This window comes from Prionailurus viverrinus, chromosome F2 (genome assembly GCF_022837055.1).
Source record: "Prionailurus viverrinus isolate Anna chromosome F2, UM_Priviv_1.0, whole genome shotgun sequence".
NCBI classification, from domain to species: Eukaryota; Metazoa; Chordata; class Mammalia; order Carnivora; family Felidae; genus Prionailurus; species Prionailurus viverrinus.
This window is the reverse complement of record NC_062578.1, coordinates 8,388,011-8,408,466: the sequence shown is the minus strand read 5'-3', so window position 1 is coordinate 8,408,466 and position 20,456 is coordinate 8,388,011. Positions and strand designations below refer to the sequence as shown.

At 47.5% G+C, this 20,456-nt stretch overlaps 1 protein-coding gene across 2 annotated transcripts in view; it reads right to left on the bottom strand.

The window, feature by feature from the left end:
* LYN (LYN proto-oncogene, Src family tyrosine kinase) overlaps window positions 1-20,456 on the bottom strand; it is a 125,999-nt gene that overhangs the window by 1,543 nt on the left and 104,000 nt on the right. For both annotated transcript variants that reach the window (XM_047842953.1, XM_047842954.1), the window contains exons 11-12: window positions 12,347-12,500; window positions 9,589-9,720 (exon numbers count right to left, since the gene is read on the bottom strand). In XM_047842953.1, coding sequence (XP_047698909.1) covers window positions 9,589-9,720; window positions 12,347-12,500 — 286 coding nt within the window. The remainder of the gene's footprint in view (window positions 1-9,588; window positions 9,721-12,346; window positions 12,501-20,456) is intronic.

Sequence of the window (20,456 nt, the reverse complement as noted above, 5' to 3'; positions counted from 1 at the left end):
CTGGAGTGGTCTTTCCGCTCCCAGCATCCTACATCCACTCTTGAAGCGAGCTGTAGACGCTGTCATGGACTGAACTGTGTCCCCCACCCCGGCCCCCAAATAAACTCACACGTTAAAGTCCTAGCCCTCCCTGTCAGAACGTGACCACGGGGCAGAGATACGGCTTTGAGAGAGGTAATCAAGTTAAAATGAAGCCTTGAGGGTATGCTCTCACCCAATCTGACTGATGTTCCTTATAAGAGGAGATTAGGACCCAGAGACACCAGGGACGTGTGGGCACCGAGGAAATGCCACGCGAAGACACAGCGAGAACATGGCCCTCTCCAGGCCAACGAGGAGCCTCAGGAAAAGCCCAGCCTGGCAGCATCTTGTCGCAGACTTCCGGCCTCCAAAACCGTGAGAAAACTCCTTTCTGTGGTTTGAGCTATTTAGGCTGTGGTACTTCGTTACAGCAGCCCTTGCAAATGGATAGGGAGGCTAAGGAGGGTTCGGTAAGCATCTAAATAACGCGTAACTTTTACTACAAAGGGGATCAAGACGGCATTCGGTTTGCCAGAGTGAAAACGGGCAAACAAGAGAAGCAGAAGACAGAGCAGGTTCTTTGAATGACAAAAGGATAATGGACTTGACTGGCCTTAAATGATCTAGCCAAACCCAATTCTAACCCTCAATCTCCATTTCTTTTGCGGTATTTTTTCCAACTTCTACCTGTAATACACATACCAAAAAAAATCATCCTCGCGTACGTTATCTTGTACCAACGTAGTTTTTTCAAATCAGCTTTTCAACGTAAGTTTACTAAAGGAAGTCAAAATCCTTAAATCAGCCAGTCCAGTGGATTATGTCCCAATCATGAAATTGTCCCCTAAAAAGACTTCAGTGCAGAGCTCACACTGACTCTAGAATGTGTATGTTCTTAACGTCCGGTGAGGGAAGGGGAGTGTTCGTCGTGTGAAGGGTGGCCTTTCATGTGGGCAACTGTCCATCTTTGATCCTGAGAACAGCTTTAAGGAAGAAAAAAGAACATTTCCCTCCGTGTTTGAAATGGGGTATCTACATCTGTATGTTTTGCCGACTGTGCGGATACCTTACCGTGTAGGGAAAAAGCTGAGTCATGCAGAATGTTTCCACGTAGCATCTGATACCCGGCATACGAGGCATTCCATTCATTACAACAATTTCCTTTCCATTAGCCATAGGTTTTACCAGGGGTGGTCACTGAGAAGGTTCTAAGAGATAGCTAGAAGTGAAAGGTCTTTGACCAGATTTGAAACAGAGCCTTCTTGTGAATTTATTCTCTGATCAGTGTTTCTCAAATTGTGGGTCACTACATACATTTGATTTGAGATCAACAAATTGAGCTTTTTTTTTTTTTTTTTTTTTTTTAGGGAGCTACCAGTTTTTAAAAATACATTATAACAGAATAAAATAGAAAAGATCAGAATGCCCCGCACGTAGTAAAAGTTAGTGCGATTTTGTGAAAACTTTTGTTTTGTTTGTGGAGCGGACTTTCTGTTTATTTCTTACCGTGGGGCATGATCGGCGACCTTTGAACTCCTCTGCCCTGAACTAACCTTTCTTTTTCTAAGGACACAATGACTGAAGGCCCTGCATGGATTTTAAACCCTTGAAAGAAGACATCATTATTTCAGTCTTGGAAAAGTCCTTGTCTTTGAAATGGAAAGATCCAAGCCAACCTTACAATAGTTAGGATCTCCTGAAAGTTGTTTATTTACACGGTGAATTAATTTTGCTCAAGTCTTTTGAAACACTAGCTTCAGATATTTGTGTAACAGGAACGTTCTAATGGAAAGACTCCAACTTATTCTCATTGCTTGAAGCCAAGGGACCGATGTGCACCACTCTATTCATTTGGGGTTCCAGTCTCCATAAATTATGTGACTTCGGCATTGCTCTGGCTCTTGTAACTAGCCAAGCTCACTTGGATAAATTTCAGGTGAAATCTCTGTATTTGCTTCTACCTGGGCATTGGGTGAGGCTCTGCGATCCTGGTAGGAGGATTATACCCAGGATGATAGAAAACGGCGGCTGGACCAGCAAACTTCTTAGGAATACGTTTTTCACTTTTTTTAAAGTTTATTTGTTAAAAACATTTTTTAAACATTTGTTTATTTTTGAGAGGCAAAGGGAGACAGAGCACAAGTGGGGGAGGGGCAGAGAGAGAAGGAGACACGGAATCTGAAGCAGGCTCCAGGCTCTGAGATGTCAGCACAGAGCCACTCACGGACCAAAAGATCAAGACCTGAGCCGAAGTCGGACGCTTAACCGACTGAGCCACCCAGGCGCCCCTAATTTATTTATTTTGAGAGAGGGAGAAAGCGCAAGTCAGGGAGGGGCAGAGAGACAGAATCCTAAGCAGGCTCCATGCTGTCAGCACAGAGCCCGATGCGGGTCTCAAACCCACGAACCATGAGATCAAGACTTGAGCCAAAGTCGGACACTTAACCGACTGGCCACCCAGGCGTCCCCTCTCTTCTGCTTTCCGCCTGGAGAAACCCTAGCTGAATAAACGGTCAGAACGTGCCCACAGAAGAGATGATTTTCTAGCCCGCCCCCGCTTGGCTCACTGCAGAGTTTTCTTTCCTCATTCTCCTCTGTTTTCCTAAACTCTGAAGAACTCTCCATGATGCAGATAAAGGCCAGGTGTGCTCCATCCTGCCTGAGGGAACTTGACTTGATAAGAGGACCAGAGAGAAATCTGAATGCACACGTAAATCAAGAAGCACAAGGAGGCTATGGAATGACGAGTCTTATGGAAGAAAGGGAGGGGGGCAGGGAGACTTCAACCAGACCGCAAGGTTAAACCTGATACTTGGTCCTTGCTCTGTTGTGTGAGGTTAAAGAAAGCAAACACCCATTGGCTGGTGACGGAAAAGCTAGCACTAGGCTCTGAGAGATGCAGAGATGATTAAGACAGAGTCTTGTCCTCAAAGGGCATGCAGCCGAGAACAGAAAAGGAATGGAGAGTTAGCAACTCTCTCCCCTCTGAATGGGAGTCCAGCAGGCCCCAGAGACCATGAGTCTTTAGAGACAAGGGGCCCTCTGTGCGTGTGAGCGAGGGAGTAGCAGCTGCTATGGGACCACAGCCTCCCACCCCCTAATACTTCCAAAAGGGCAGGTTTTTTTTCTCTTTCTTTTGAGCACCGTCTGTGACCAAGGTGAGTATTCACAGCAGATGAATTCCCTGATTCCAATTCACACGCTGGACGTGTCCGGTAAGAAACAGCCAGGAAAGCGCCTGGGTGGGGCCGTCGGTTAATCGTCGGACATCGTCCGACATCAGCTCGGGTCACGATCTCACGGTTTGTGAGTTCGATTCCCCGCGTTGGGCTCCGTGCAGGCAGCTCGGAGCCTGGAGCCTGCTTCAGGTTCTGTGTCTCCCTCTGCCCTCCCCCCCCCCACCCACACTGTCTCTCTCTCTCTCACCAAAATAAACAAACATTCAAAAAAGAAACAGCCAGGAAAGACATGATGCTTCAGGAAACTTTGTCATTTTCAAACTTCCTTTTTCTTTGTAAGAGCAAAGCAAAACAAAACCCCAACCACAAAGATCCCCTCTATTTTCTTTAGAAAATTCATATATGAATATGATTGCAGTTTGCTTTTAGGATAGGGAAGTAAGGATCTTTTGCCCCACCTCCTCCCCCTCCCCCGTTTAATGTATCCTAAAACACAAGGAGAACAAGAAATAGAGACTTCAGCTCTGCATTTGGTGAAACCGGGAGACACTTGTCACCCGGAGGCAGACGTGGTCTGGGCCAGGGGCAGGCACATGGAAAAGAAGTACCTGGGCGAGAGGATCACCACCAACAGGCAGGATGTGTCCTCCCGGCACGCCCTGGGGAACTCCCACACGGAGTCACCGCACACTCAACAGAAGGGTGATGTTGGTGGCCGCAGACAGACTGCACCCGGAGCCTGCCTGGCAGGTGGCCCACGTTAGCACTGGAGAGACTGAAGGCGACAAGCCAGCCCCCGTGGAGGTGGGGGTAAAGTGCAGGCTGAAGGACTTAGGAGGAAGGCTGAGGGTGGGAAGACGGGACCCTCCTGACATACACCACAACCGGAACGAACCTTGAGGACACAAGCCAGACGCAAAAGGGCAAATGCCGTATGATTCCATTTATCGGAGGTACTTGGACTTGCCAAATTCAGAGACGGAAAGTAAAACGGAGGCTGCCAGGGGCTGGAGGGCAGGGGGCTGGGGACTTACTACAGCTTAGGTCCGGGATGATGAAAAAGTTGTGGAAATGCAGGGTAGCGATGGACGCACGACAAGGTGAGCGTACTCACTGCTACCGAATTGTGCGCTTGAACATGGTTACCGTGGCAAACCTTACTCTGTGTATATTTCATGTACCGTGGCAACCATGGTTACCGTGGTTACTCTGTGTATATTTCATGACAATAACAAAAAAATACAACCACAAACAACCACAGAAGACGCTGAGGCCCCCTCCCCAGTGCACCTCCAGAGTGCTGACAGCCAGGCTGGTCCCCCACAGGCAGGACCTGGAGATTCTCTTCTGAAGAAACTAAATGTTCCCAGAGAACAGACCTGAAGACACTGTCCCGGAAGGGTGCTGACTGGTGAGCCTGGACCACCGCAGACCTTCGTTCCCGTAAGACCCCTCATCAAAGGAAGGGTGGGCAGATAAAGCCTTCGAGCAGTACCAAAGGGCAGGATGACAGAAGCCACGAACAGACATGAGCCTCAACCTCCCCGTACGCGATCCAGCAAGAGAACAGAAAATGGGGAGGAGGAGTTTCGAGGAAGCTACCTGTGAAGATTTCCCAGAATTTACGGCCGCAAGTTTCCAAGTAGAAAGGACAAACAGTTACTCAGAGTAACATAATGACCAATGACATTTCAGGGAGATAGAAAGATCCTGAGTTCTTCCATGGAAAAACAAGGGGATTCGGGACACAGGATGGGATTCGGAAGCCATCCGCTGTGGCTAAGCCACTTAGGAAGGCAGATTCGGCGGAGGAATCTGTTTAACATTCTAGGTGAAAGGTTTGCTGTACGAGCATTTACAACATAAGCAAATTCGATAATGGTACTTACTTAGTGGTTTAATTTTATTTAGGTCGCGAGTCTCTCAAGAAAAAGCCCCATTCGGGAAGAGTCCTAAGTATGAAGTACAAGCAGAGTAGCACCTCTGAAGCCTCAAATTTTCATGACCGTGATAAGCTGTCTTTAGTCATTCAGTGCTCACGCATCAATGGGAACAAGAGAATGTTTGACAAAAACCATTTCTCACCGCTCTGAGCCCAGGGGGGCTAAGAACTCTAAAACACAATAGAAAATTGTTGAAATGGACTCACAGTAATTGAAAACAAAGGATTTGGGGGATCTGCCCAAAATAGGATTAACAGGTACAAAAACCTGTTTGTAAAAGGTGTGTTAAGAAAAAGACCTTTCCAGAAGTTCCTGCCTCGTCAATGTATCTATTTCAACACAGAGAACTGAAATGGGAAATGACACTCCTACCATCTACCCTATACTTAGTATGTGACTACTAGCATTTTGATTTTACTGATCAGAATGGATTTGTACCTTTTATTCTCTTATTCCCAGAAGTTTGTTCTATGTGGGTGATAACCAGTTTTGGAACCCAGTCAACATGTGTTTTGGTACACCTTTAATTGTATCTGCATGAATATTTCTAGAATGTCTCTGTTCAGTTCAGCAGAAATTGATAACAATGGTTCCCATGGGGGCAAGGGGGCAAGGGGGGTTGTACGGCTGGAGGTTAGGGATGAAAGGCACACAGAACTGCCACCATATACTTCCCCGTAGGTCTGGAATTTAGAACCATGTGACCATATTCCTACTTAATGGTAAGTAAAATGGGGAACATTTTTACTTAAGAGAGACTAGTATGAGTATAGTATTTTGAATTCTGAGCAACAAATATTAAAAAAAAAAATTTATGTTTATTTTTGAGACACAGAGAGAGACAGAGACAGAGACAGAGACAAGCAGGGGAGGGGAAGAGACAGAGAAGGAGACACAGAATCCGAAGCAGGCTCCAGGCTCCGAGCTGTCAGCACAGAGCCTGACGTGGGGCTCAAACTCACAAACCATGAGATCGTGACCTGAGCCGAGGTCGGATGCTCAACCCACTGAGCCACCCAGGTGCCCCTCTGAGCAACAAAGATTACAATGACTAAAATTCGTGAAAGTAAATGTCTTTGAGGAGCATGAGGCCAGGGAGGCAATTTTTCATTAGAAGTCTCTCCATACCACCTGGTTTTTTGATGAACATCTATTACTTGAGCAAGAATTGAAATATTTAATAAAGACGTAATTTTTTAAAAATTAGAAACATCAGAAGTTTATCAAGAAGAAAATTAATATAACCTATCATTTTACTGCCCAAGGATAGTAACATTTTGGTATATTTCACCTTCTGGTCTTTTATTCATTATTATTTTGTTTATTAATGTTTATTTTCGAGGGACAGAGTGTGAGCGGGGGAGGGGCAGAAAGTGAGGGAGACACAGAATCTGAATCAGCCTCCAGGCTCCGAGCTGTCAGCACAGAGCCCGACACGGGGCTTGAACTCACGAACCGCAAGATCATGACCTGAGCCAAAGTTGGATGCTTAACTGACTGAGCCGCCCAGGCGCCCTGTCTTTGATTTCTTTTAAAATACATGTTCACTTTATATCTGACTTCCTTATCTCCTTTTTGTTCCCTCCCTTTCTCTTATTCCCATTAATTTTACAAACCACTTTAAAAAAAGTGGTTTCTAAACCACTAAAAAAAAAAAAAAAAAAAAGCATCTCCAGCACTCTTCCAGGTAGAGAAAATATGCCCAGATAACCCAATTATCAGTGGGGTCTCTCTCCCACAAGAAGTTTTATAGCAGTGATGGATATGGCCTGTGTTGGCAATATTCACCAATTTCCATGTTACCTGTGAATCAAGTCCTCTGATATTTAAGTAAATAGGATTGTTCAGTTCTGCTCACATCTCCTAATGCTGGAAGCTCTCATCTTCTACAACCCTCACGACTGGAACACCTCACCAGTCCAGAGTTCTTGACAGTATCTCACATCCCCTGTCCTTACAGGGGACAAGCTATCTGGGGGACAAGCTATCTGGGGGACAGAGCAATCAGTGCTTTCTGGTTGGTCTTACTGTATCCCCCCCCCCCCATTTTTCTACTGGTTTACTTTTCTTTTTCTTTTTTTTTTTTTTAAACATTTTTAATGACTTTTTTTTCCCCTAAATGTTTTTAAATCCTGGGCATTGAGCACAGTGAATGAGAACAAGGTATTCTTGGGGTTCAGGCCTTGGGGTTCAGAAGCAGCTCTGCAAGGGGCTAGTGATTCAGTTTTGGGCCCGAGTCTCCTCTGAGCCTCACAGGCATCGCCTGTATGTCGCTGTGGAGCATGTCCTATGTATCACATATCATTTTATGAAGTCAAATGTTTATCTGATCAGATTCAGATTATACACGTAATCTACATTCTCTCTGTATAGATACAGATCCAGATGATAGATACAGGTATGTAATGTCAGATATCAGGATTGATCCAGAAATATTTTCCTTGGGCACCTAGGTGGCTCAGTTGGTTAAGCAAAAGGCTCTTGGTTTCAGCTCAGGTCACGACCTGGCGGTTTCATGAGTTCGAGCCCCATGTTGGGCTCTGCACCGGCATCATGCAGCCCGCTTGGGATTCTCTCTCTCTCTCTGCTCCTCCACACTCACACTGTCTCTCTCAAAATAAATAGATTAAAAAAAACATTTTCCCCATTTTATAGTAGCGTTTTCATTCACTTCGGCATCTAGAGTGGGGTTGGCAGCCAGAATATGAAACGTTGGTACAAGAAGGAGTTCATGGGATGGTCAGCACACCACCTGAGGCTCTCCCCTCCCTGGTCCCCTGGTCCCTGACTTCTCCGTGGCTCATCCCAAAACCACACTGAGGGTGATCAGGAGCACGAAGGCCATGTTGCTACTCTGTCCACAAGTTTTTCTCATCCATAGCACGGTGTCTGTCTAGACGTTAAATGGCACGTCACTTTGTTCATTCATTCATTCATTCATCCGGCAAATACTCACTGAGACCCAAACCACGGGGCCTCAGGAAGTCATACAGTGGCTGTTTCCCCTGTGGGTCACCGGGCCCTCCAGACAGCCCTGTGGCTCCCTCCTCAAATTGCTGAGTCCCTGCTGCCACCAGGATCACAGTAGACAACCAGCTACCCTCCTCCCCTACTCACTGATCTTTAAGCCACTTCATAGCCCACTGCGCCCTCTGACAGTCCGTCGCCCAGTTGACTGTTACCAGTCCCTTCCTGCTAGGATAGCAGCTCTCAAAGGCACAGGAGCTGTGACTGTGGCATCCAAGCACCTCGAGGTGCCCTGCGCCCTCAGGTATTTTTTTTGAATGAGGGAATGATTGAAACATTAAAGATTTAACTGTAATTTCATCGTATCATCGATTTTGCAAAAAGCCGAACATTAACAAAAATGCGGAGGCTTTGGGAGAAATCCTTCTTCCTGCATATTCAGGCATGGATCCTGGGAAGAAAGGGCGGGCCGGCACAGTCTGGCTCCAAGGGCTTTGGGTGTTAGGAATCTAGAGACACTGAATGGATGGCCTCACATTCAGTAAGTTACAGACTGGGAAGATCTTTCACCGAGAAGCAGAAGTGGTCCTTTCCTGAAGAGGCAGAGACTCCAAAGTACTTTAATTTTTTTTTTTCAACGTTTATTTATTTTTGGGACAGAGAGAGACAGAGCATGAACGGGGGAGGGGCAGAGAGAGAGGGAGACACAGAGTCGGAAACAGGCTCCAGGCTCTGAGCCATCAGCCCAGAGCCCGACGCGGGGCTCGAACTCACGGACCACGAGATCGTGACGTGGCTGAAGTCGGACGCTTAACCGACTGCGCCACCCAGGCGCCCCTCCAAAGTACTTTATACAATATAATCTGTTTCAAAACTAGCCAAAAGCATTGTAAATCCTCACTGTTGTGTCTGTTTCCTCCTCTGACAGGTGCACTGCCGAGGAAGGGCACCTGTGTCCAAAACGTCCTCATAACAGCAACGCCTAGGAAGGTGCCAGGCGCCTTCCAGGCATTAAGTGGTGGAATTAATTAGAAAAACAAAGGGAAGGGGCGCCTGGGGGGCTCGGTCAGTTAAGCGTCAGGCTCAGATCATGATCTTGTGCGTATCGGGCTCTGTGCTGACAGCTCAGAGTTCGGAGCCTGCTTCGGATTCTGTGTCTCCTTCTCTCTCTGCCCCTCCCCTGCTCCCACTCTGTCTCTGTCTCTTAAAAAATGAAATAAAATGTTAAAAAAATTTTTTTTAAAAAGGGAATACACATTCAATCAATACACATTCAATACACATCAATCAATAGGAAGGCAGGGAAGTATCTAAGCCTATTTCAGAACACTTTCCACTAAAGATAGTCACAGTCAAGTTCTAGCACAAAGGGCTTATTCTTAACTTTTGGGATGGGTTTATTTTTTTATGCCTCCTGCCCTTTGGCTTTTTTTTCTTCATGGGTACTACTCGAATGAAAATAGGTAAGCAAACGATACCTGGGTAGGGAATTTTCCCGTAGGTGACGATTTCATACAGCAGAATTCCAAAGGACCACACATCAGACTTAATCGTGAAACATCCAAAGTTGATCGCTTCTGGAGCCGTCCACTTAATGGGGAATTTGGCACCTAAGGGAGAAGACATGTGTCACTTGGGCCTCTGAGCTGACACGAGAAAAGTCATGGGCCTGTGGCCTTCATACTTTCCTTCTCTGGGGGAAGATTTTAATCATTTCTTTTGAATAGAGAGTGCCTCCATACAGTACAAAACAGAGACAGTAGAAAACATCATACTGAAAATAGTCACCTCCCTCCCCTGTGTCCCTTTTGGGCATTCCCCTTGTGAGAAGCAAAGTTCCTTGTGCGCCCTCCCAGGGACATCATGACGGGCCCACCTGAAACAAAAGAACGTGACACGGAATGTATAGGCATTTATTCTTCACTCACATATTTGTCCCTCGACACCGGTCTCCAAAGCATACATCTTCAGTGTTCAGATGGTCACTGAACCCATTCTATGTTTGTATGGAATATAAATAATCCCTTGACGCGCACATTCTGGCGGGCAATCTCTGTAAACCCACACCAGCGGGAATTTTAGATACGACTCCAAATGTCCAGGTCTCCTGCCTTCATTTGCTCGGAGCAAACATTACTACTTGTGGGAACTGAGTAGCATAATGATCTGCCCAGAGGGAAGCAGTAAGGACACCAGGATTCTGGAATTTCTTGAAGTATCAGACCCAAGTTGGAAATCCGAACTAGAACAGTAAGGACAGGAGACGGCCCTGCAGAACAGCTAGGTCCTGCACACAGGGTACTCACTCTAGCACGTTCTGGCGACTAACCCCACAGGGCTGGGCAGCAGCAGGGGGGATGGGGGGGGTGGCGGGGGAGGGGCAGGGTGTCTTGAGGTGGGTGGGGGGAGGTCAGTCCTGCCCAGCGCACCCTGCTTTGAATCCCAGGTCTGCTGTTTCCAACTTGGTGTGACCCTGGCAAGTCACTTAACTGTCTTTAGGCCTTCTGGGCACCTGTATCTCTCCGTCTCGAACCTGAGGAGATGGAACCTCCCCAAGGTTGGTGCCAGAGTCAACTGGGTCGATCTGCGTGCTTGGCACAGGCTAAACATTCCCGTTGCCCTGAAATGGCTACTATTTAATTCTAGAACCCAAGCTCTCTGTGCTAAGCCACCTGTCTCACACGAGAACAGTTAGTTATTTTTGTGAGACACCAGTCTCGTCATATCCAACAAAACCAGTGGAATATATTCCGGCTGGTGTAGGTCGAGGCTACCCCTCCTGGGTTCGATTCTTGGCTCTCCCACTTACTATGAGGCCTTAGCAGCTGCCGAATGTCCCCGTGGCCTGACCTAGAAGGTGGGAAGGGTGATGATAGGACAACAACGTGGCATCCTACATCGCCTGCCTTTTCGCTGAGGACAAGTTATCACCCAACTTCAGGGGGGGAGCCGCCTGAACCATGATGGGCACAAGAGACGCTAAACAGATCGAAGCGGTGTTTCCAATGCACGTTTTTTTTTTTTTTAACATTTTTTAACATTTATTCATTTTTGAGAGACAGAGAGCACAAGTAAAGGAGGGGCAGAGACAGAGGGAGACACAGGCTCTTAGCTGGCAGCACAGAGCCCGACGCGGGGCTCGAACTCACAAACCGGGGAGACCACGACCCGAGCTGAAGTCGGACACTTAACCGACTGAGCCCCCCAGGCGCCCCTCAATGCGCCTTTATAAATCCAGTAGACGTCTTCCAGAAACGGCACGCGTGTGTTTCCAGGAAAATAAGCCTTGTTTAATCATTTTTGGGAATGTCAAGAGAATGCTTGGCTCTACAAAGATATGCACGCAACTTTCGTGAGTGAGACCTTCAGGATCCTCAGACCTTTAGCAACACGGAAAGGCGAGCACGGCCCCAGACAGAGCCATGAGCCAGCTTACTCTGTGCGTTTTAGTACGTGTAGAAGAAAATGGAACGTGGTTAAATCAAAGGGGTGTGCTTTTGTAGCATTACATTTACTTCTCCGTGTGCCATACTTTCCAAGTTTTGATTCGCAATGGAAAGGCCAGAATACAGGATACAGAATTATCGTTACAAATGTTTTCTCCACAGTTAGGAACAGTGTGCTCCGTTGTTTGGGCAAAAAGCTTTAACATACAATTAGCAACAAAGTCTAATCTTTGTTTGCCAAGTCTCTCTTTGTTTTCCTTTGCTTAATTGAAATACAGATGACAACATTTATAAACTTTACACACAGTGTGTGGAGTTAATCAGGAGAGTAATTTTTTAAAAACGATTATTAGAATAGACCCACAAACAGCAACTACGGTACATTGTGAACATTTTACCAAAGGAGTTCTTTTCTTCTTTTTAAATTTTTTTTTTATAAGGTTTATTCATTTTTGGGGGGAGAGAGAGAGACAGACAGACAGACACAGAGGGCGAGTGGGGGGAGGGGCAGAGAGAGAGGGAGACAGAATCCAAAGCGGCTCCAGGCTCTGAGCTGTCAGCACAGAGCCCGACGTGGGGCTCGAACCCCCAGATCCCGAGATCATGACCTGAGCCAAAGTCGGATGCTTAACCAACTGAGCCATCCAGGAGCCCCAGGAGTTCTTTTTTTTTTAAATGATGACTATTGTAATTGCTTTGTAAAAGAAAAGAGAGAGAGAGAAAGAGAGAGAGAGAGAGAACCGAAATAAAACGAAACAGCAAGACAGCTGAAGCGGTGAGGACAACATACCTTCCCTTGCTGTGTACTCATTGTCCTCGATCACGCGAGCGAGCCCAAAATCCGCAATTTTGCACATGAGTGACTCAGAGACCAGAACGTTCGCTGCTCGTAGATCTCTGTGGATGTAGTTCTTCCTCTCGATGTATGCCATTCCCTCTGCAATCTGCAAACAGAAAAGGGCTCTCATTTTCCATTGAGGGCAACCTACCACAGAGGACCATCAGGAAAACCAAAAAGACTTACAAGTTCCTGAAATCCTTTCCCGTCTATTATTCTGAGCTTTCAAAATTTGAAAACCGTGGGTAGGCGGGCGCCTGAGAGGCTCAGTCAGTTAAGAGTCTGACTCCTGGTTTCGGCCCGGGCCGTGATCTCACTGCGTTGGGCTCTGTGCTGACAGGACAGAGCCTGCTTGGGATTCTCTCTGTCTCTCCCTCTGCCCCTCCCCTGCTCACTCTCTGTCTTTGTCTCTCAACTAAACAAACAAATAAATACAGTGGATAAATTACAACTGCTATTTTGAGTCCTTTCTAAAAGAACTGCCCCCACCCCAAATCTCCAATGATGGTTGAAAAGGGCCATAAGGCAAGCTGAGGGCCAAGCACAAGCTAGCACAACCCCTCCACCCGACCCCCCCCCCCCCCACACCCCGGTGGGACGCGTGTGATATTCCTCAGGCACTCCTGGCTGCCCAAGAACAAAGGAGAGGACAGAAAACAAATGGTTAAACTGATCACGTCTCCATCAGTTTATAGATATCTCATCAACAGCCTAATCTCCAGGAAATGATTATGCTTTGCTAAATGGAGAAACAACCTTAGCTGACAACAGCTAGGCCTCCAGTCACCTGTCAATCCTCTTTAGCATACGGAAATCAGTTTGAGAAGCCTTCCCTTGACTTTACCTCCCCCAACCCCACAGTATATAAGCAGTCATTCCGCACAACCCCAGGGTTGAGGTCCTGTCCTCACGCCTTAATAAAATCACCTTTTTGCACCAAAGGTGTCTTCAAGAATCCTTTCTTGGCCATCAGCTCCAAACCCCACCATCACCCCAAAACCCCATCAACAGTGACCATGTCTCAACCGGATTTTTGTCATAGCTACGTGTGTTGACGTTTCCTAATGTGTGGGGTATCTTTTTTAAGACCCCCACTAAATTCTTGCACGGAGCTACACGGATGTCATGATCCCCGTGCTTCAAATGAGAAAACAGAGCTGGAGAAAGGGCCATGCTCACACAAGGAAATTATCAGGGTATTAAGAACAGGATGTCCTTGGTCAGCAAGATCCTTGCTGTCAGGTTCATCAGCAGCCCACAGGGCCGGTTCTCCAAGCTCTCCCCGCACTGTCGATGACCAGAGAGCTTCACCCTGACAATAAAGCACGCTAAAAGGAAAGAAGCAAAGATTCAAACAAAACTGTAGTAAAGCCAGGGAGGTGAAACTACTACTCGCAGAACTAGGTTTTTAAGGAAATCCAAATGAGATGTTTAGGGAAAAACATTACCAAATTATAAAGATAAGGATCTGGAAGGAAGGAGGGAAGGAAGGAAGGAAGGAAGGAAGGAAGGAAGGAAGGAAGGAGGGAAGGGAGGGAGGGAGGGAGGAAAGAAGGAGGGAAGGAAGGAAGGGAGGAAGGGAGGAAGGAAGGAGGGAAGGAAGGAAGGGAGGGAGGGAGGGAGGGAGGGAGGGAGGAAGGAAGGAAGGAGGGAAGGAAGGAAGGAGGGAAGGAAGGAGGGAAGGGAGGAAGGAAGGAAGGGAAGAAGGAAGGAAGGAAAGAAGGAAGGAAGGAAGGAAGGAAGGAGGGAAGGAAGGAAGGAAGGGAGGGAGGGAGGAAGGAGGGAGGGAGGGAGGAAGGAAGGGAAGGAAGAAAGGAGGGAAGGAAGGGAGGGAGGAAGGAAGGAAAGAGTGAAGGAAGGAAGGAGGGAAGGAAGGAGGGAAGGGAGGAAGGAAGGAAGGGAAGAAGGAAGGAAGGAAAGAAGGAAGGAAGGAAGGAAGGAAGGAGGGAAGGAAGGAGGGAAGGAAGGGAAGAAGGAAGGAAGGAAGGAAGGAAGGAGGGAAGGAAGGAAGGAAGGGAGGGAGGGAGGAAGGAGGGAGGGAGGGAAGAAGGAAGGAAGGAAGGAAGGAAGAAAGGGAGGGAGGGAGGGAGGAAGGAAGGGAGGAAGGAAGGAATCAAGGATGGACAGAAGGAAGGAAGGAGGGAGGGAGGGAGGGAAGGAGGGAGCTGTATCTGGTGAGCAGATAGAGAGAAAGTTCTAATTAGGATCGCGTCACATAGGAATGAATGTATTCTTCTGGATTCTATCTTGAAATCCAAGAGTCTCAGCTCAGAGGGCCTGACTTTCACCCCTCATCCACTCGGTTCAAACCCCCTTTCAGCAAGGCCAAGCCGCTTTGCCAAGGTGTTGTTCCTTGTTACCGGCTGTGCTTCTGCTGGACCCTCTCCTGGAATGCCTTTCCTCCCCTTCCCTCAACCCCTCTGCGATGAGTTCTCGTCACTCTCTGCCCACCGTCAAGGGTCACCTTGTACAAAACCACGTGCTGGTACCGATTAGAGCTCGGTCTTTATTTTTACGCTGTTTAATGTGTTTATCATGTCAGGCCTGCCAGACAGTAAACACCTCCAGGGCCGAAGCCACACCCTGTACCTTTTCTGCTTTCACTTCTATGTCCTGGAACCTTCCTTCACCAAACCTCTTCTCAGAGCTTTTTACAAGCAACAGCGGTGCGTGTGGCCCTTGACCAGGCAGGTGGCGTGGAAGACCCAGCCTACGTGAACCCCCACCGGGTGAAGTTGGAGTCAGGTCCCTGCTTGGCCAGCCTGGCCAGCCCTCACTTCCGTGAGGGCCCAGGTGACCTCATCCCTCGACAGAAACGCTTTAGTCCTCTGTGTGAGTCCGGCCGGGTCACTCCCTGCTCAAAGCCAGCCTCAGGCCAATGTCTGAACTCTGTAACCCCGCCACTGAGGCCCCGTGTGACCGGCCCCTGCTCGGCCCTCCTGCCTCCTCACCACGAGCAGCTCCTGTCCCGTATCCTGGTTCCCCAGCTGCCTCTGCTGGGCACATTCACTCTGGTCTCTTTGGCCTGGCCAACTCATTCTGAGGGCCTCAGTGGGGATGTCACTGCCTCTAAGAAGCCTTACCCAGCTCTCCTCGGGGAATGCTGTGGTCCCAGGGCTCTCTGCTCCTCACCTGTTTACCTACGAGTCCTGCGGGAATATAAATCAGGGCAGGCGTAGGGTGTGCCCGTTTCTGTTCCTGGGCCCTTATGTAACATTCCAGTAACTATACGTAAACCGGGTCAGGAAGCCCAGCGAGCCAAAGTCGGCTACAATCTCAACCTGGGCCTGCACCGCAGTTGGCCAGAGCACTCAGGAAGCAGATGACCCACACAGATGTGCACTGGTGGCGTGGACAGAGCTTCTAGAACATGGCACCAAGTATCCACACCTCTCTGGCTCTTGGGGACAGATTTTGATGACCCATATGTTATTAAAAAAAAAAAAAGGTAATAATTATCCTTGCCCTTGGAACTTTAACGAGGCTGAAAGGAAATTTCTTTCCCAGAATCATACCACAGGTTAATGTGATGGTCTGGAAGTCAATTTAATTTCCCTTGTGTACGTTTAGCGGTTAAAATGAAAGGCATCTTTAGCGGTTAAAATGAAAGCTTAACCCCTATGCTAGTATTTCTTTAAAAATGGTTTTCTTAATATTTATTTATGTTTGAGAGAGAGAGAGAGAACATGCATGAGTAGGGGAGGGGCAGAGAGCGGGGGGACAGAAGATCCGAAGCAGGCTCTGAGCGGACAGCAGTGAGCCCAATGTGGGGCTCGATCCCACGAACTGGGGGATCGTGACCTGAGCCGAAACCAAGAGTCGGGCGCTTAAGCGACTGAGCCACCCGGGCACCCTTGACTTGACCTTTATGTTTTAAATCAGATGACGAGATTCTCTCATCATCCCGGACCACGGCAGCTTCACAACGCCAGGCCCAGGGATGTACAAACACGAGAGGACCTCAATTCCGCAAACCACCTGCTGAGGCTAAAGCGGCAATTAAATAGGTCTCTTCTGTCCGTGTGCCAATTCCCGACTCTGTATTAGAGAGTCTGGGTGTGAAGCTACTGGGGAAATTTGAAATACAGAGCACCTCCATCATCTAAAATGAGAACAGTCACGTAAAAAGATAACGTTGGCGATGTTTTCGTGCTCCTGGTTTTAAGCGAACTGATTTAGGTTTGGGTGTGTTTTGCATTTCTCATGCTCTTCAGCTCAAATAGCATGACAAACGTACATTTCTTGGTTCCTCTTTCTGTACCTTCAGTGGAAATATATGAGGGTGACATTTCTGCCTTTGGGGGTGTGTGTGTGTGTGTGCACACGCGTGTTGTTCACTGCTGTCCTGGGAGGGCAGTGAGGAATTATTAACTAAGATAGTGACCCCCTGGGATCCCAGCCTGGGCCAGTAGCCCAGATGGGCTCTGGTGAAATTCCAGGCATCTAGTACCTGGTGAAAGTTCTAGGCACGGGGGCGACATTAAACATGCTGTTTCCCGAGTTAAAGGGCAGGTGTTAAATAAGCAGGCTTTAGGTCTCATGCAATGCAAGTTTTTCCGAGAGGCCACTTGAATGTGCTGTTAGAAGAAAAGACATTGGTCATCAGGGGTCTGCCAATCAGCTTTCAAACATGGGGGAAGCCAAGGGGCTAAAAATAGGTGTGCAACCAGAGAAAGAAGGGGTTATCAAATGTTCTGACCCCAAACACACTGGCCAATTTTTGCTGCTGGTGTAAAATAGAAAGTGTCCTCCCTCCCAACCCGTGTGCCCTCCCTGGCCCACAACAAATCAGAAGGCGCCATGTCTTCCAAGGGCAGGTGACCCGGCCGTGTTGGCTGGTGGGTGAGCTGGATTGGGGGGGTGGGTTTCCGATCCTCACCCAGCATCTCAGAGGGTCCTCGCGGGCACACTCGACGGGGCGTTGCGGTCCGTGGGTGTCTACGTTCTGGTACATCCACGTCTACAGATGTGGTTTTACAGACACACACACGTACACACACAAATACAACACAAGCGCAGGGCGAGTGTTCAGAACTCTTAACAGCCTCTGCTCCCTCTGCCCATCATTTTCTACTGCAAACAAACACATATACACGCACGTATGCAAAGTGGGGACGGAACACAAAATCTAGAGTCCTATTTACTTTGCAAATACATTTTTTTTTCCCCCAGGGTACAAGGTCGGAAATCACACCAAACTTTTCAGAAGCATTTGAGCTGAGTTCACTCGTTTTTAAATTCCTGCTCCAACAGTAACATTTAGGTAGAGAAAGTCTGTGTGTTCCTCTTCCCCAAAGGAGGCGAAAACATGGCAGGCAGCTCAGCAGACCCTCTCCACACACCCCTGCCTGGGCCGCTCTGAGGAAGGCCACACGGGTCCTGCCCTTTTCAGTGACCCGTGGCTTCCATCATCAAATACATTTATGGAGACTCGAGTTGCCAGTGACCGACTCGCGGCTCTCAGTACAGCTCTGCTTGGGGCAGAAAATACCTAATGACTACAGGCTTTGGGTCAGTATCAGAGGCTTATTTCATGTGGACTACAACTCTGGAGGGGGAAAAAAAATCTCAATTATGTTCTTACATACCAAAGCAGAGCTCAAATAAACCTTGCAAGTGACCTTCCTTGCTAGCAACTGACCACAGAGGTCACGCATCTTTTCCTGTTTTTCTTAGAAGCCCCATCAGCAACCAGCATCCCAGCATCCCACACAGGACTCACGCCCCCCTCTCCCCCGCCCGCCTTCCAGTAGGCTCCCTCCGGTTCACAGGCTCTGAGCCTTCAGTAGCCTTCCCAGGCCTGTGCTCTGTGGATGGTCTGCTGGGCACACACACTGGGCTGCTTTCACCAGAGAATCGGAGTGATGCTTTGGACAGATAACAAAAGGCTCGTGTGGATGGCCTTGCTCTGGAAGTCTTGCTCCGGTGTTCTGTTCGTCCTAATTACTATCACTTTCCTGAGAAATTGGCAAGGAACAAGCTATCTGGCTTAGTGAGTCATTTTTTATTTTAATGAGGAAGAAGCCTGCATTTGAATCGGATGACGGAGGGAACAAAGGAATGGAAGGAGCCTAATTGAGGGACTCAGTGTGATCTCTCAAGCAAAGCTAAAATCTGCCCCAGGAAGTTCCAGCCTAAATGAGAAACTGGAACTGAAAATACAACCTGTCTCAGAATTGGCTGGTTGGAAAACATTTGTCATCTAGACCAGCAACGAGAGAAATTAAACAAGCAAAGTGCCAAAAGGCAGGAGAGAATAAAAAAATCTGGTTTCCTTATGCTTTACCTGTCCTATTAGGCATCAGTAACTTCATTCTTTAGATAGGCATTTCCTTCCTACACTTGGGAAAAAGGATTCCGATCACTAATTACTTTCAAATGCCCTAGGGGGCTCGTGAAATAATGATGGGGATAGTATTAATAAGCTGGAATGGAACAAATGAGGAACTGAGTAAAACCTAGGGTCTGTATGAAGGGTCCTTGTAACAGGAAGCCTCTAGAGTCCATCCCAACTGACCTAAAGACCATTTAATGACATAAAGACAACAGGGAGCTTTCAAACAGAAAGCTTAAGTGAGAACACATCCCCTCTGTAGTCCAAATGTGGCAGCACGTGTCCTACAGCACTCGATGGTTTTATAGAAACACTCCTCTATAAATATTCATTGATCTTTCTATACTGGATTCCTACAGTCTTTAATGTGTAGTTTGGATGGAGGGAGCACGGAGCTCACCCCCCGCTGGGTTTTGGGTCAAAACTTCCTAGAAATTTTGTTTTAGCTTTATTTGGTTATTATAACGTTCTTCTTTATTCTTCCCTCTCGAGCAAAACTGCTAAGAAATAGGGAAGTCTTTTCCTTTGATAACGATGGTGGGGACGGTGACGATTATAGCTACACGCTGCTTACTCTGCCCAGGCATCTGGCGAAGCATTTATTATACTCCTTAAAACAAGCCCACGAGGCAGGCGATATTCGTGGTAAGGATGAGGAAGCGGAGTCTTGGAGAAGGTAATTTTTTCCTGGATACACTTGGGTTTTAATCCAAGTCTGGCTGGTCCCACCACCTGCGCTCTGAACCCTTCATCCAGACGGGCATCTTCCTTTACCAAGAGGTACACGTAGTGGAATGCTCACAAGCAGGTAAAAGGAGGGAAAAGAGAGAGAGAGAGGAAAAAAACCCAAAACTAGATAACTGAGAAAGTGGCCAAGTTAAAGTTTGCAGTCTGTCCGACTTCCGTCAGAGCTCTCAGATGAGGGCAGTTTGGCATATGCGAACTTGGGGCTCGTAAGTTTCCTGTGACCGGTCAAAATGTAATCAAACCGACAGCAAGCAATCAAACCGACATCAGACTTTCCATGGAGACAGTTTCGTTGAATAATCATACTCAAATCAGCAAGTTTCCATGAAGGAGACTCACCTTCTTTAGCGAAAAAGGAAGACAAATCTGTCAACTAATTCCCATAGAGGTTTTCTTGAGAGAACTTTAATTAGACTACTTCACGCCCATCAGGATGGCTATTGTAAAGACCAACAAAGAGACACCAAAGAAAAACAACAGAAAGTAACAAGTGTTGGTGAGGATATGGAGAAATCTGGAACCCTTGTGCACTGCTGGTGGGAATGCAGAATGCTACAACCATATAAGGAAGACAGAGCGGGTATTCCTAAAAACATTACCACACAAACATGGAATTATCCTGGGATCCACCGATTCCGCTTCTGGGTACATACTCCCCAAATGAAAAGCAGATATTTATACAATATCTGACGGATATTTGTGCACCCCTATTCACGGCGGCATTATTCACAATAGTCAAATGGTGGAAGCAACCTAAGAGTCCACCGATGAGTGAATGGATAAGCGGAATGTGATCTATACATACGACGGAATATTTAGCCTTAAAGAGGAGTGAAATTTTGACACCTGCTACAACATGGATGAGCCTCGAGGACATTATGTGAAGTGAACTAAGCCAGGCACGAAAGGGCAAACGCTGTCTGGTTCCACTCATGTCACGGACTTAACGTAGTCAAATTCGTAGACACAAAGGAAAATGGT